This window comes from Meles meles, chromosome 15, assembly GCF_922984935.1.
Source record: "Meles meles chromosome 15, mMelMel3.1 paternal haplotype, whole genome shotgun sequence".
Lineage (NCBI taxonomy): Eukaryota > Metazoa > Chordata > Mammalia > Carnivora > Mustelidae > Meles > Meles meles.
In genome coordinates this window covers 60,125,001-60,142,575 of record NC_060080.1, presented here as the reverse complement: position 1 = coordinate 60,142,575, position 17,575 = coordinate 60,125,001, and the positions used below count along the sequence as shown (strand labels likewise).

The 17,575-nt window shown below is 34.0% G+C and overlaps 1 protein-coding gene across 9 annotated transcripts in view; it reads left to right on the top strand.

Moving 5' to 3' along the window:
- The window catches only part of EHBP1 (EH domain binding protein 1), a 340,487-nt gene that overhangs the window by 285,510 nt on the left and 37,402 nt on the right, over positions 1-17,575 (top strand). For 6 of the 9 annotated variants that reach the window (XM_045979135.1, XM_045979137.1, XM_045979136.1 and 3 more), the window contains 5 exons: positions 2,671-2,778; positions 6,294-6,418; positions 8,802-8,940; positions 9,134-9,240; positions 11,907-12,030. In XM_045979135.1, coding sequence (XP_045835091.1) covers positions 2,671-2,778; positions 6,294-6,418; positions 8,802-8,940; positions 9,134-9,240; positions 11,907-12,030 — 603 coding nt within the window. The remainder of the gene's footprint in view (positions 1-2,670; positions 2,779-6,293; positions 6,419-8,801; positions 8,941-9,133; positions 9,241-11,906; positions 12,031-17,575) is intronic. The other 3 variants (XM_045979142.1, XM_045979140.1, XM_045979141.1) reach the window with 1 other exon arrangement.

Sequence of the window (17,575 nt, the reverse complement as noted above, 5' to 3'; positions counted from 1 at the left end):
CAGTCTGACATCTAGGTCAGCAGTCTCGCTCCCATGAAGGGTGATTTCACATGCATAGTACATACCTGTGGGCAATCCCTTGACAACTTTTTCTTTCACATAAGAAAGCATATCAGAATGTAAGCAAGAGTGATACTTTAGGAATAATATTGAAGCGACTGTAATTTATAAAAGTCATAAACTTCAATGCGTGTATTACTACTAATTATTTTATACATATTTTACAACTCATTACAATAAGACATTTAGATAGAAAATTGCTTATATAGGCTACTCTTAAAGAACACAGTGCTGATCATGTTAGAGCACCAGTATCTCTCCATTCCCATTAAGCAGAATTTAAACTTCCCATTCTGCCCTTCAGGGCCCTCTGGACTTTTGCCTTTCAAGACTTACCTCCCTTTATTTCCTTTCAAGTATACTTTGAAGGCTAATGCTTCCAAAGAACAATTCCTGGTACTGTTGGCAAAAAGTTATCTTTCATCTTTTGCATTTGCTCTGTAACTTACTTTTAGCCCCAAACACTTACCTGTCCTACATAGTTTTGTAGTCTCTTGAATGTATACCTTTAAAATAGAATTAAATGTCTTTACAATTTGGTATCTCCTCAACATCTTGCAGTGTTTTGCAAATTGTAGATACAGTATGCACAATGAATGTCAAATTTTATGGTTTCACTCTAGGTTAATTATGGTCAGTAATAATCAGTAGAGGCTGGTTGGCAGCAACAAAGTACTGCACTCTAAAAACTGATAGTAAACTCTCTCTGGCAGAGTAATACAAGGAAGTATTCTAAACACTTACTTAGCACTCAGGAAATCCTTGTTCATTCATTTATGTTTATTGCAAAATTAGTTAGAGAAGAATTTTTGAGGATAATGAAGATGCTAACATAGAAAATTCTCTCAGAGGAACCTGGGTGGCTCAGTTGGTTAAGCGTCTGCCTTCAGCTCAAGTCATGATCCCAGGGTCCTGGGATCAAGCCCCAAGTCAGGCTCCTTGCTCAGCAGGGAGTCTGCTTCTCCCTCTCCCTCTGGCTGCCACTCACCCTGCTTATGTGCATGTGCGCACGTGCGCATTCTCTCTCTCTCTCTCTCTCTGTCAAATAAATGAAATCTTAAAAAGAAAAACAAAGTATCTCTCAACTGATTGTACTTAAATAATGTAGCCAAGTAAAATGCTTTAGCAATTTGAAAGCATTTAGCAATATTCCCCGCCCCCCGGGGGTCATTTCTCAATCTTTTTTTCTTTGTTGTATTCTTCTAAATGGCTTACGTAGTACACAGAACATCTTCAATAGATGTAAACCATTTTTATTAATACTGACGATCATAGTAAGTATTTACTTGGGGAGGCCCCAGATCAAACATACAAAGGTATGCACAAAAAGACAGATATTGAAGGATTAAGCCAAAACTATGGAATTTTGGAATTTTTCAATTGTAATAATGTTGTAATACTTCACTATTAATAGAAGTTGCCCGATAAAATGTTAATTGTAGAGTAGTAAGGATATTCTTTGACTTTCAGGGCTAGACAGGTATTTCTCTAAAAGGTACACTGTCAATAACAAAATTTAAAGCTAAACCTCTAACATGCATATCCATTTAGTGGTATGCTTTTTCAAATGCATAAAATTCAAAACTACTTAGCCAGTTTTATCAGTTGGATTTAGAAAGGAAAAAAGTGTAAAATAGAAAATTTTAACGTTTAAAAAAAATACTCCATTGGGGCACCTGGGTGGCTCAGTTGGTTCAGTGTCTGCCTTCAGCTCAGGTTCTAATGCCAGAGTCCAGGAATGAGCCCCTCATTGGGCTTCTGGCTCAGCAGGAAGTCAGCTTCTCCCTCTGCCCCTCACCCTGCTCTTCTGCTCTCTTTCTCTCTCTCAAATAAATAAATAAAATCTTAAAAAAAAAACAAACCCTCCATTAATTAATTGTAACCTAAAACATTTTACTAAGTGTATTAAAAAATAGTGTAAGACTTCCTCTTTCCATGTATTTAGTTTTGAATAGGTTTCCCAGGTGTCATCTTCCAAGATGTACTGTTCAAATTGTTTCTGAAAAAAACAAACAAAAAAAAAAAAAAAAACAAAAAACAAATTGTTTCTGAATCGATGCACAAGGTACTGTCTGTTCTATTCTTGATCCTGTCTCTTAATTTATCCATAATGCTTTTATGATAATATTCATTAATAGTAGAAAAGCATTCAAATCTTCATGCAAATGATTTAAATATAGCTACAAGTTTATGAAGAATGATTTGTTTCTTTATAGATTTATATCTAATAAATGCTAAAAATGTGTAATTTAGAAATACTATTTAATGACTTTATTACCAAATCAACTTTATTTTTGTATGCTGTTACTGGAGATTACTTACACGTTACAACTTAAAATATAGGGACTTGATGAGCTCAGTGACTCAGAGACCACGTGTGGCAAATGTCAGAACTTTTGTATCTGCTTTGATGTGACAATTCAACTTTGACATGTGAATGTAAAGTATAAATGTTAATCCAATAGTGAAAAGTGACTTAAAACTGATTTCTTGCTGATCTCTATCAGGCCATATTTGAGTAACTGTCATTAAAGTTTTCTACTTAGTGTTTTGGATAAATGATATAAAATAGAAATAATATACTAACATTATTGCTACATGTTCCTACAGATGAAAATGATAATATTGAGATAGATACTAACGAGGAGATTCCTGAAGGCTTTGTTGTAGGAGGTGGAGATGAACTTACTAACTTAGAAAGTGACCTTGATACTCCGGGTAATTTCAAATTGTATTTTGCATCCTGCTGCATGGCAAACTTTATCATTATATTTTTATTATTATCTCATCAATAATGATAATAAATTCTTTTTGTAGTTTTATTACATATTATGCCCTCACAAATCATTTAGCTAAATCACTTTCCATCAAATTTGTGTTATTTTGTTTTAGATTTAATGTTAAAATTAACAATACAATTGGAATAATAAATTGTACTTTGCATACTAAAGTTTATTCTTATAAATTAGCATTCAAAAATTGGTTTCCCATCTCGGCCTAAATATTTTGATGTGTTCTTGTGAGGTATAGATGTCGTACATATGGAATACTTCAGATGCAAACGTCAACCATGGATCAAATTTTCTGACGTGGTTTAGAATTGATAGTCTTAGTTGTAATATTATTTTGCAAATTTTGTGTTTATTTTAAATATTTAAATAATACCAACAAATTAATTTACACTACTCCATATCTAACTACAATAAGACACTTTGAAAACTGCTTATATAGATTACTATTAAATTGATCTCATATCTTATGTCAATATTATATCAATAATCACTGAACTGTTGTTTAAAATATAAAGATTCTTACTCATGGTTTAATAGGTAAGTATTCCAGATGCGTTGCCTTTATAAGTCAGCATCTGGTAGCAATCCAAAGCTTTGTATACCTTAGAGGTTCCATAAGTGCTTTTTGAATTAAATTCTTATAGCAATAAAGAGTGGTGACTTAAAGGTGAGGAAGCAAAGTCCCTAATTTGTCTTTTCCTGTAAAAAGCTGAAGGGAGTAAGAATAAGTATTCTTCTTCCCAACCCTGGCATGCCCCTTCAGTGCTAACCTGCTTTGTTTATTCTTCCTCTGTTTGAAATCATGCTGTCATTTCTCCAAGAAACACTCAACCAGGGTCTTCCTGACTATAAGGAGCACCCAAGAAAATCCATGCCCTTTCTCAGTAGCTCCCTCATGGTCTAGTGTTAAATTATACTTTTACTAAATAGAAGTCAGCATATTTATAATTGTGCAAATCCAGGGGAATGCTGATACTTAAGGAAAATTTTTGAATGTTTAACCCAAAATTGGGACTACCTTTTACTTCTTTCTATTTAAAATATAGTAGAACTTGGTAAGTTTGAATTTTTTTTTTTCTTTTTGAATGAGTTTTTTGTTGTTGTTTATCCACCCCCTCACCACAACCACCAGCAAAATCTCTATCAGAAGCCAATAACACCCCTTTCCTGCTGAGGGCATCCATAGGTACAGATTTAAGGCCTTAAAATTTTGGGAAGTATAAAATCGTTGTCAATAAGTGACACATATTTTCTGATTTTACAGTAGATTACAAAGACAGAAAATTAGCCACTTCTTAGATAAGGTGAAGGGAGTTTTCTGGTTTTAGTTGTAGCAACTTGGCGGAATACTTTAAAGGTTGCTTAATATTAGGGCTAGGGACGTCTGGCTGGCTCAGTAAAGCATGGGACTCTGAATATCTGAGTGTCATGAGTTTGAGCCCCACATTGGGTGTAAAGATGACTTGAAAATAAATAAATAAAACAAATTTTTTTAAAAATGGAAGAGACACTCCCAATACTTCCAGTCACATTAAGAAATATATATGTTAAGATATATATATATGTGTGTGTGTGTGTGTGTGTGTGTGTGTGTGTATATATATATATATATATTAGGGCTAACAGGCTTGACTCTTACCTTTTTTAAAAACTCTCCTACTTCATGTATGCCAAACAAGAAAATACATCTCAGTCTTACCTATTTTTGGAGTTAACTAATATATTGTTTATAAGTCTCAAGCGTGCCAATAAGTCTTGGCATGTGCAAGGACAGACTTTGTAATTCAGAGTATAGTTTATTTCATGGCAATAAGAAATAGGAATGCAAATTGGAATCTGGAAGCACGTAGCATGTATTATGATTTTTAGCCTTTCTCTATTTTCCCCAAAATTCTTTTTGTAATATGTATGTAAAAGTCATAATGTTTTAATAATAAATTGTTTAATCTTTATCTTGATTTGACCATAGTTCATCAGATATTTTTTTAAAAGAGAGGCCTGGCAATATAAACTGATCAATTTGCATGAAAGTAATGATAATAGCATTTATTAAGAGTCTTATAATTAGAAAACTTATTAATCTTTATGAAAAATATCACTCACCAAAAGGTTGGCATGTCTTTTACAACCGTTTGATTAAAGAGTTGCTTTGAGTGAATTTGTTTAAATGAAGTTATTTGTTTCCATTTGTTTCTGAATTATTTTATTAAAGATTAACATTGCTAAAAATAATTTGAAATTATTTGTTTTAAAAGTTATAGCTATATTTTATTTATTTTAAATTTCTATCCATATTTAATACATTCTAAAATGTGATTGCTGTATTTCTGCCTTCTAAGACTAACGTATTTTTTAAACATATGCCCTGTTTCAATGCTGGGTACCTATGTACACACTTAAATATTGGATTCTAGCAATGTATAATGACTGAGATCATGTTAAGAACTTATTTTAATATGGTATTATGTGTATAAATTTAATATACTAGAAGAATTGAAACTGAAATAATATAACTGAAGAGTAAAATGTATTGCCTCTTTTAAATATCTACTTTGTAGATAGCTTATTTTATTATGTATAATCTATGCAGTTACTCATATACATGTATACATCTAATACAGGCTTGGGTTTTCCGGTAAGCATAGCCACTATTAACTATATAGTATAACTGAATGGTCTTATGTTATATTGACTATATTCTTTAAGGGGACTGATTTGGGGGGAATATATATATATGTGTGTGTGTATATATATATATATATAATGTATGTATGTGTATATATATATACAAAGAATATGCTAAGAGACTAGATCTTAATTGTTCCCACCACAAACAAGAAATGATAATTATATGATGTGATAGAGATGATAACTAACACTATAGTGGTAATTATATTGCATTATATAAATGTATCAAATCAGCACATTGTACACACTAACCTTACACAATGTTATAAAACAGTTGTATCTCAATAAAAGAAAATATAGGGGCACCTGGGTGGCTCAGTCGGTTAAGCGTCTGATTCTTGATTTCGGCTCAGGTCATGATCTCAGGGTCGTGAGATTGAGCCCCGCGTCAGGCACTGTGCTCAGCGAGCAATCTGCTTGAGATTCTCTCTCACTTTCTCTCTGCCCTTCCCCCTACCAACATACATGCACTTGTGCTTTTTCTCTCTCTCTAAAAAATAAATAAATTTTTTAAAGTGTTCTTCAAAAAAAAAGAATATGTTAACATACTAAAGACGGCTCAGTTATACTATAGTTATATAGTACGTATTACAGTTTATATATATTTGAAGAGTTCTGCATTTGTCAGGTCTGATGTTATTTCACCGGCCTAATGGATTTAAAATGTAGTAATATTTTTATGATGTCCCCTAAATTGATAGCCTGCACATCTTAATGCATCTTAGTCACTCATAGTATTTGTCTGTTTAACAGAACAAAACACTAAGTTTGTGGACTTGAAGCTAAAGAAGCTCCTAGAAGCTCAGCCACAGGTGTCAAATTCACTCTCCAGTGCTGCACAGAAAGCCCTAACTGAGAGCTCAGAACAAGACATTAAGGTAATCCTCAGCTGAAATATTTGACTCTGTATCTGTGTATTCTAGCTTCCACTGGCACTTTATAATCCTAAAATCAATCTTACAAATTCTTCACATTAAGATTAAGATATAAATTTTTTTATTGACTAGCTAACCAATTTAGTATCAATATAGTAATCAGTATTCATATACTGTTTTCCAGAGAAACTACTACTTTAAATTGATGTGTTGGTGAAAGTAGAAACTGTTCTTGACTTCTGTATGCTTTATTATTTTACTAGGAAGAATATTGCTAAGAGAACTCCAGCATTTTTTTCTATCATCCTCAACCTTTGACCTGTTTAGGTGAACTAGAATTAATGTTAATACATGAAGATGGTATGTGGTTGTATATAGAGATACTTGCCGGTGTTTTGTGCCAATCTAAATCTTAACTTGTGCAAGACTTTAGCCAAAATGCCACATGAGATTATTTTGATTTACGCTATTTATATTATCCCCCATGAAGCCATCCATCTCCCTTTTCCTCACGTGGCATCATTAATATTTCTGTAGCTTTAGGGCACTTCTAGTCCTGTATAACTTTTCACCCACCTGCGGACGATGGAGACTGCCCTGCTGACTGAAAGGATTTCCTTCTTCTGACACAGAGATGCTTTGAAGTCCCAAAACAATGACTTTCCTTGCTTTTCCCTTATACTGTTGGTTTCTATAAATTGGTGATGAAAGTGTGTGGCATCACCAGAGGACTTTTGGTCTCTGTCTTTGAACAAAAGGAAGCCTGGATCAGGTCTGATTTTTTGCGTTCAATTTAGCTTTCTGCAGTGGATTTAATGCAGAATGACGCTGGCCTAAGAATAATACAATGGATTGAAAGGGCTAACTGAATTAGTGGGTTTAGAGGAATACATTTGTAAAGTGGCAGAAGTCCCTAGTCATAAAAACGTTTCTTAAGATGGGATTTGCTGGCTAATCGCACTGATATTTTAGCATGTTGCCAAGCCTCAAAAAATTTAGCCGTGTTTGTTTATTTTGATAAAGACTTGAGTTTTAAACTATTGGGCAATTATTATAATGATAACAGTAAGAATACACACTTTTCTTAAACAAACAAACAAATAAATAAAAGCCAAAATTGTTCCTGTCCTAGCTACAGAGTTAGCATACTATAAGCATGATCCCAATAATAAAGATATTCTATAACTTCAAAAATGAAACAGGTAATTTTATTCTTAAGGTTTAATTGTTTAAATGGATAAAATTGGTTTGGCTTTCTAAAAAAAGCTCTTATGTAGTGATTTTTAAAGTTATTTCAACAAAAGGTATGCTTTAAACAGCTTGTCCTTGTGTGAATCTTTTTAGTTAAGAATTTTTAAATGGTGCTTATAAAGAACATATAGAGTCCATCTGTTCTCTTGAAGCTTTCAGCATTGATTTGGGGTTTTATTTTTTTTAATAAAATGCAGTTTACACGTTTATAAATGAGGCATTCTGTGTTTGTGGAAAAGGATAAACTGTTACCTTCCCTTGAGGATTCTGTATCCCAGGCCTCCTTGAGGCTAGAGAATAGGCCATTGGAGGACTCCCTCATTACTGATTGTCTCAATGCAGAGGAAGGGCAAAGTCTTGGTAGCTTTTGATAACCAGTTTCAGCATTCAGCAGGCTTAGCTATTAGTCATGCATCTTAGCCTTTCCCTATTTACTTTCAAAACACTTAATAAAAATAATAAAAGATTAGGTATAAAATGAAATATTTGTTTGGTACACAGCACCTCGGTATCTGCAGCTTCCACACATCGCAGTAGTTCAGTCTTCTGGGATATTTCTTGTTGATAGAACCATTTGAATTTGTTACCAGTATTAACATAGGAAGCTCTGGAAAAGATAATTGTAGTTTCCTTAGCTGTAAAGGGCTTACTTACAAATCTGGCTTTGGAAAGTTATAGCTGATGAAATGCAGTTCAGTGGGGTAGTATTATAATCCTACCTTTTAGCCTTCATCCAGCATTAGTGGTTTATCTCAATGGGCATAAAATTAGAAACTAGTTCTTCTTGTCATACAAGTCCGTGGGACCGTACAAACTGAGGGGGCAGAATAGTGGGGGAACAGGCAGAAACAACATGGCTTTTAAATGATAGATATCACTGGGAGAAGACACAGGGGTTTACAGTGTATAATGAATCAAAGTTATCAAGAGTGATCCTCTGTCTGAACTATGTCTCCCAAAGTTTTGGTTCCAGGGAACAGAACTTGTAGTTGAACTATTTAGAGAGGTCTTTAAGATCCTTTTTCTTTCAAAAAGTTTCTGATTTGTCATTATCTCAAATCAGTAGAAGTTGTTTTACTAATATGTAACTTCATATTTATATGATCTAGACTGTCTTACTATGTTTTACTTTTAGAATGGCACAGAAGATCTCCGGACTGAGCGATTTCAAAAAGCAACAGAACGATTTAGAAATCCTGTTGTGTTCAGCAAGGATTCTACAGTCAGAAAAACTCAACTTCAGTCTTTCAGTCAATATGTTGAGAATAGACCGGGTAGGAATGCTTTTAAAAATATTTTCCCATCTTATGATTTAATAGTACCTAGCTTTGTATATATGTATTTTTATATATTTATATATATACTTACATATATAAATATAAGCTGATAATGTAAATCCACATTTCAATACACAAATATCAAGCTTTATAATAATTTTACATGTCTTCCCCCCCCTTTTTTTTTAAGAGATGAAAAGGCAGAGATCAATACAGGAAGATACAAAGAAAGGAAATGAGGAGAAGGCAGCGATAACTGAAACTCAGAGGAAGCCATCAGAAGATGAAGTGCTTAATGTATATTAATTTTTTGTGTGGTTTCATGATTGCTGATAATACCAAACTGTATGTGGAAATAGTGCCTTTATTTGTTAAAATGAGATGTTAGGTTTTTTAAGATGTCAATCTCCAGTGCATTCAAAGCAGAGTGAGAGGGGTGCACTGTTGAATTAGTCTGCAGTGTGGTGATAATTGTCAGATAAAAAAAATGAATTTTTCAGAGTTCCACAGCCCCAGCTTCCTTGAGACATTTCCATCAGGGCACTTCCCATAAAGAGATTCCAGTATTGATCTACCAGGAGGATTTTAATTATTACAATAGCAGATACCGCAGAGCTGCAGTTAGAGGGAAAAGTCACATGAGACCTGCTAGAATTTCTCAGCCAACCCATTTTGTTGGCTTGGGTTAATGGGTGTTCAACCTTTCCATTATCCAGATCAGCCGTGAATTACTAGCTGAATGATGTTTGCATTAATATAATATATATGGTAATTTCTTCACTTAATTAACGGGGAGGTTCAGCTCAGTAGGGGTATGGGCTGATCATGTGTAAAATTGATTTGTGAGGGAAATATTTGATAGACCGCAGGGAGAAAGCTGCTTTTGATGGACAGCTGCGGGACAGAAGCAGGAAGAACAAGTTTTAACTTGAATTTTTGTCTGGAAGCATAGCTCTCTGTGGCGATGCTACTTTTTTATTATCTATAGTTTGTGTAAATACTTTCATTGTTTTTACTGTTAAAATAGTCTTTGTTGGATTTTTAAATCCTTGTAAGTGCACTTAGAATTACAAACAACAAACTAGCGTTCTAAAAACTTCCCATTTTTAAGTTGTACTAAGGTTTTAGTATATAGAACAGCTCACTAATTATCATGATGGAATATTTTATATAATTTCTAAGTTTCCGAATACTTCAGTATACCATATACTCACACTAAAGAAATACAGTTTTTCTGTATATAGTAAAATATAATAGTAAAACAAAATAATCTTTTTTACTATTTTTAGCTGAGCCAGTCAGTTAAAAGCAATGAAGTTTATGTGTTGCTTATCATCTTTGCTTTCTTATATCTTTCTTACTCCTGTTGTCTTGGCAGACTGCTATGTTTGTTTTGTCCCTTTGGATGGGAATGAAAAAAGTCCTTTTTGAAAATGCTCTGCTAGGTACAAAAAGCATTCAGCAGGTTATTCCAGATTTTAAAATTACCATTAACATATTCTGTTATAATTTTTGTTATACTTCATATCAAGATGGGAGAATATCCATTTTTATGAATCTTTAAAAAATACAGTAACTTATTTGATATGCTGTCCTGAGCAACTCTCAGTTTTATAATTTTGTAAAATATATTTCAGCTTTAAGTTTGTCAAGTACCATAAATCAATTTAATAGTAAGCTGGTATAAATTGAGTTCATGTGTGAATTTACTAGTTCCAGAGGTATATAAGTTACACGTGTAGTTAGATGTGTTTATTGATCATGAGACTTCCAAAATATGCTCATAATTCTTGATTTTGTTTCTTGTTTAAGGAGTACCAAAAGATAATTCCTCATGGCTTCTTAGAGACTAATATGCTTCTAGGTAGGAAAGGGATTTGATAGAAGAGATTGTTCACATTTGTTTCTCTGAGTACATAATGTTGTAAGTGCTGATGTTAGTAAGGGTGATGGTGAGAGTAATCACTCAAGCATTTCTTCAGTATTCCTCAGCTACTTAGGAAACTTAGCTCTAGAACAGATATTCCAAAGGGAGCTATAATTAATCCACTTGTAACTATTCCATAAATAATAACCATGCCCCCTAAGGATTAAAATGTTTAATATGAAAGTAAAAATTAAGACTGCACTGGTATGCTATAATAGAACTGCTACTTCAAATAAAACTTCTAAGGATAATTTTTTAAGCACAGATGATTGTAAAAAGTAAAATTTCAAGTTGAAATCTAAGTTTGGTTAGATAGAAGATTAACCAAATCAGTGTACTAGTTGCATTAGATCCTATGTAGCAAGGTTTGAAACCACCTGTCAAGTTAGAATTCGCAGCTACAATAATTAGTGATACGTCAACAGAATGACATTTTCAAGTACAGGAGCCAGCTGGAGGGAAAACTGGAGATATTAGAAACTTCTCTTTTATCGCTTTTAAAAAGTATTTTAAATAGTATATTTACTATAAAATCAAGAAATGTGTCTCTTTAATTTTGTGCTTTTGTAAGAACAAATCTGGGTTGTTTCTTTGTTGTTTTTTTTTCCAGTAGATACTTTACGAATCATCTCCTTAGTAAAGCTCCATTTTTTTTTATATTGCACATTTGAATGAAAAGTGTCACTGATATTTGTTTTAATAGTCACCAAGGGGGAAATTATCTTCTATCCTTGTCCATGCTTAAATAACTCTGACTTTACTCCAGGGGGAGTTTTTTTTCTCAGTGCTAACTTTTTAAATCTGGTTGTTGAATTATAATATGAAACAGCTGAGATTTTCTCTATTTACAAAAGTTTTGCTATACATAACGTATATGAAATTTTTTTGAATCACGGGGAGTTGCTTTTTCATACTAAGGGTGATACTAACAGTGTATTTGGTTCTCTAGGTAAGTGCTTTACTAAGTGTTTGTAGAAAGGAAAAATGCAACTTACAAGTGATTTTTTTTTTCCTTCCTGTTTGTTCTCGTTAACAGAAAGGGTTCAAAGACACCAGTCAGTATGTTGTAGGAGAATTGGCAGCACTAGAGAATGAGCAAAAGCAAATTGACACCCGTGCCGCGCTGGTGGAGAAGCGCCTTCGCTATCTCATGGACACAGGTACGGTGCCCAATTACACTGTAAACAGTTTTGGCAAATTGAGCGTTCACAAACTCTTATAGAGTTTTGGAAGTGTGAATCTTTGAAGCCTGAATGTTCAGCAGAACTGCCTTGAAAATAAAAAGGCTGCGATTTGCAGCCACCTCTCTGGGCCCTGGTGATAAGAGTGCCTTCATGGGAAGTGATAACTCGTCCTGATACCGTGTGAGCCAGCACCATTGAACAGTGTGCTCATCCATGCAGAGTTGGAATACACATCTGTGCCTCATTGATATGCCACTGCTTAAAAAAAAAGTAAGATCTTCACTGTTCTACTGATTCATTGGGAAAAAAAAAGATTTGGCCAGCTAAAGCCATGTACTGCATGAAACAGAGCACTATGCATAGGGGACGGCTCCATGGACTAGATCACTGAAATTTGAGAATACTATCTGGTTACTGATGCTCCACAGTTTGTTTGTTTTTTTTTTTTTTTTTTTCCCTCCAAGAGAACAGGTTTTTAAAAGTCTGTAATAGTTTGTGTCACAGTTGCATTTGGAAGGATTAAGGTATATAGGAAGGTTTATAAAAATGGGTTGGAACAGCAAGTTAGCTCCTAACCAGAGGGTAGATTGGCATTTAATGTTGATTGCCAATAGTGATTGTACAGATCTCAGTGCACAGTGAGCTACTGGAAAAAAGCAGTGTATGTCAATGTGTATATTTTAAAGTTATATATATATATGTGTATTTGTTAAAAATGCTGCTCCTACAAAAGGGGTAAAAATGAGAAATATACCCAAATTATTCATACCAAATTAAAAGTAAATTAAGAAAAAAAAATCTCAAAATGTAGGAGTGGAAAATTCATTCCTTTAATTAATTGCTCTAATTTTATTGGCTGTATTAAAGTTAGATTAGTAAAGTAGTAAAGTATGTTAGTAAATTAGTAATAGTAGATTAGAATTCTTTCCTGAACTTTTTCTTCTGTATTACCAAAAATATATTTACAATAAAAGAACTCCTCCAAAAATAAGCATTTATATGGGACATTTGAAAATGCCTACATTAGTGAAATCAGAACATATTAGAACAGGAAGAGACCTTTGGCTTTATCTGGCCCAGTGGGTTTCAGACTGTTCTGTGGAGCCCTAAAGCGTCTTCAGAGGCATCTTGGGGCTGCCAGGACAATAAGAGAGCAGAAAGCAGACAGGCATCTGGATTTCCTACCTTACTTCAAACAGAGCAGCTCCGAGTTTATTTATTTGAAGTAGCAGGCTTCTTGGAAGAGTTCATTTAAAGAAAAGGTTCTGCTTAAAATTTAAAACCAAAAAAACACTCCAATTTATTTTTTGAGAACTATTGCTTAGCCTTCTTATTGTACAGAAGAGTCAGAGTTACAGGGAAAGCTCAAGGTCACACAGATCACTGGACTAGAATTCAAGTCACCAGAACCCTCTCATACAGGATCTTTCCCACTATATTCGACTACCTAGAACATGTTTATTGTTGTCCTTACAACCTACATGTACACTCAGTCTTAGACATTTGTGTAGATTCAATAAGTATCCCATAAACCAAAATATTGTTTCATATTTGTATTTTCCCTTAGTTTTCTAGGGGTTTTTGAAAAATGTTAGTTGTGTTAGCTATATAAAGAAATGTAAATACCAGGTAGTGTAACTTCTATATACAGTTTTAAATTACTACCTTTAAATATTTTGAGGAGGCTAATTTCTTTTAAACACATTTTTTCAATACCCTTTCCTCATTGTGTTGGATAAATGAGATGTTACTAGACAAGGAGCCTTGTGCCACTAGGAAAAAAGCTGGAAGTTTGGTTTCCTCCCTTTTTTCATACTTGGAGCATGATTTACTGAAGATTTTAACCAAAAGAGACTCAAGGTCTCCTCATCCCACATAATACTGGTGAAGATTTGAAGTGGCCCCATTCCACCTACAGATGATTTATATTCTAAAAGAATATAAATGGACTACAGATTGATTCTAGACTGCCTTTGGGGCTTGATTTTCCTTACAAGCGTAAGACAGAATCTGATCTGTACTGGGTCAGCTACTGCTGATTCAGACTAAAATTGACTTAGTTCCTCAACTTGGTAAGCTCCAGCAATTATCCTGGACTGTATTGAACCTCCTCCAGACCAAATAATTGTTTCTCAAGATTTGCCTAAAGCCTCGTTTGCATCTGAAATAAGAGGGTGTTAAAAAAAGAAAGCATATATTCATCCTTTTCCTTTTTGGGGTCCAGTGCTTCCAACTTTCCATTTATAGTAGTTAGTACTTTCTTTCCTGATGTATTAGAGTTTTTCTATGCAGTTTCTGAATCTCAGCCTCAGAATTAAGCAGAGCAGATAGCATCCATATTCCTTCTATGGTGAAACTGAGGCTTAAATAGGGAAATGACTCATTTAAAAAAGTATAAGTAGTAATGGCTGAGTTAGGGATTGAACTTAAATTTTTGGGTTTTCTAGCTCTTGAGTCAGTCCTTTTTTTCCCAGCATATGTTCTTTACAGAGCAAAATGTACTTTATCTGCTATTTCAGTTTTTATATACTTCTAGATAGTGACTATATACAACTTTATTTATTTGAAACTCGCATATCACAAAATTAACCATTTTAAAGTGTACAATTCAGTAGCATTTAGTACATTCACAAGGTTACACAATCACCACCATTTGCAAAGGTTTTCATCACGCTAAACAGAAAGTCTATACTCATTTGGCAATAATTTCCCATTTTCTCCTCTTATAATCCCCTGGAAATCTCCAATCTCCTTTCTGTCTCTAGGAATTTGCTTTATTCTAGATATCTCGTGTACATGATATCAAACAGTAGTTGTCCTTTTGTGTCTAGCTTCTCTCACTTTACGTAATGTGCTCAAGGCTCATTCATATTTTAGCAAGTGCCACTACTTCATTCCTTTTATGGTTGAATAAGATTCCATTGTATGTATATAACCGCATTTTGTTTATTCATTCATCCATTGGTGGACATTTGGGTTGTTTCCACCTTCTGGCTACTATGAATGTTGTGTACAAGCATTTCTTTGAATCCTTGTTTTCAGTTCTTTGAGATATATACCTAGGATTGGACTTGCTGGGTCATATGTTAACTCTCTAACTTTTTGATGAAAGGTACTCCATTTTAAATGGGTTGCAAAGCTTATTTAGAAGTTGATTTTTCAGAATTGAGAATACGTTTTCCAGAAGAATCACTGCTTTTTGTTTGTTGGTTAGTTGTTTTTCAGTAGGCTCTATGCCCAGTGTAGGGCCTGAACTCATGACCCTGAGATTGAGAGTCATATGGTTTACTGACAGAGCCAGCAAGGCACCTCCAAAAGAAGCACTGTAATTAGCATCCACAGACCATACAAACCCACAAAAACTTATTAATTTAAAAATATCACTAGAATAACGCTAACAGTTGTCCTAGGCCTCAGCCCTCAATTCCCAGAGCTTAAGCATCTCTGGGTTTTAAGTATCAACCCCTTTAGCACTGAAACTCTTTTATCTTGATGGGGAGGAAGGTGGAGCCTGGATGGTGGCCTAGACCACTGGGCATTTTTCCTGGCATGTTAAGAGAAGGCTCTAACAGGAAAGTAATAAAGGAATATAATAGCCTCAGTGGATCCTGCAGCAAGATGATGAAATGCCAGGGATGAGAATGGCAGTGGCAGAAGAAGGGCTTGAGATCAGAACATCCATTTTAGGGGAAGGATATCATTGGCAGAGACAGAACAGCTGTGGGGTTCTTTCTGAAACCAAGTAAAATCCTAAACTAGTCTAATACTAAATAACACTGTGTGTGTGTGTGTGTGTGTGTGTGTGTGTGTGTGTGTGTGTGTGTGTTTTCTGCCATCCTACTTTGTAAAATCCTTATGCAAATACTAGAGAACTTTTTTCCATCATATCTCTATTTTTTTATAATTGCTGCAAGTTTCTGTAATTTCTGAGGAGGAACTTTTAAATATCTGGCACTTAAAGTTTAGAATGTCTTATTTCTTTGGGAACAGTTAGTCTTATTAGTTAGAAACATATGCATTCCAAGTCAACATTTTGTATGTAAGTATGGCACTTTTTGTAGGCTATCCACTACAAAAACCTGACTGACCACCTAAAAATTTTAAATATACTTAGGGAGAATAAGAATTAAAGAGAGAAAAGAAAAAAACTTTTCTACAGATTCCTTAGAATATTTCTTTGCCTTTTCCCTTGAGGAACAAAATGTAGCATTAAAGCTGCTTTAAATCAGGAAATTGGACCCACAGAAAAATAAAAATGAAGTTTTTAAGTTGTTACTGGGAATATTCTCCTTTGAATCTCCAGAATTATCCATTATCTTTACCTAAAGATTACAATATTTATTGCATGCCTCACTATGTCTGACTCTGTGGAAAATGCTTTCCATGCATCACGTCCTTGTTTCTCACAATGGCCTTATGAGATAGGTTCCATTAATAGCCAAGACTATTAATAATCAAAATTTTCAGTAAGGAAACTGAGGTCCAGAGAAAGAAGTGACTTGCCCAGTTTATACAGTTCTCAAGTGGTAAAGTCAAGAGTCAAACCCAGTCTGATGGCTTTGGAGCCCAAATTCCAGACACCATAGGACATGGTCCCTGCTTCCCCTCTCCTCTTCTTAGACGTGAACGTCTGATTTTATTACTAATTCTCTGAACTCTCTTATCACCATTTTGTGACTTATAATTAGTAACTCAGAAGAAACAGATCAATATTCATTTAGCTTATAAGAAAGTCACTTAACCAACCCATTTGGCCCATTAGAGACCCAACACACTCACGTTCCTCTTAACGATATATCTCTTCCTTGGTCATCACACTGTAATATACATGAAAATCTGGTTGCAAAAATCCTCATTTAGAATAATCAAAGAGATAAAAACAAAATTCTTTTCAAAAGAAGTATCTAGCTCTTTGCTAATCTTAGAAGGTTTTGAAACTTAAGCATTATAGCCTTCAGAGAGTAGTTTTCAGTTTGGGATCAGCTACTTACTAATGAATACCTGAAGCCAGTTTTCTGAGGTATGTTAAAAATAAAACTAACTAAAATTTTAAATGACTGACTTCTAAATGTATGTAATTATTTTTATATTAACAGCTTACAATCAATGACACCGGATATGTAGGTACACTTCCTATTCTAAAGCCCCTTAGTTTTACTCTTAAAATAAAAATGTGATCTTGATCTGTTTCAATATGAAAATGTAATCTCAGCTATTAAAAAAAAGAAGAGTTTATCGGTACATTAGATGAGCTTATAGAAAATTAGTGCTTAAGTGGCATGAGTACTGTCAGTGTCCCATCTCTCGATTAGAGTCTAAATACTTAAACATTATTACATTTCCAAAGGGTTTCATACTTATGTTCCTGAAATACTATATATGATCGTAAAAGATTTGCATTGTGAATGAGTGAGAAAATGAGCACGTGCAGAAGGTATAAAAAAGAAAAGACGTTTATGTGATCAAAGTATAGAATAATGGGATTTTGATCTCATTGATTTCTTTTCCCTTCATAATGACC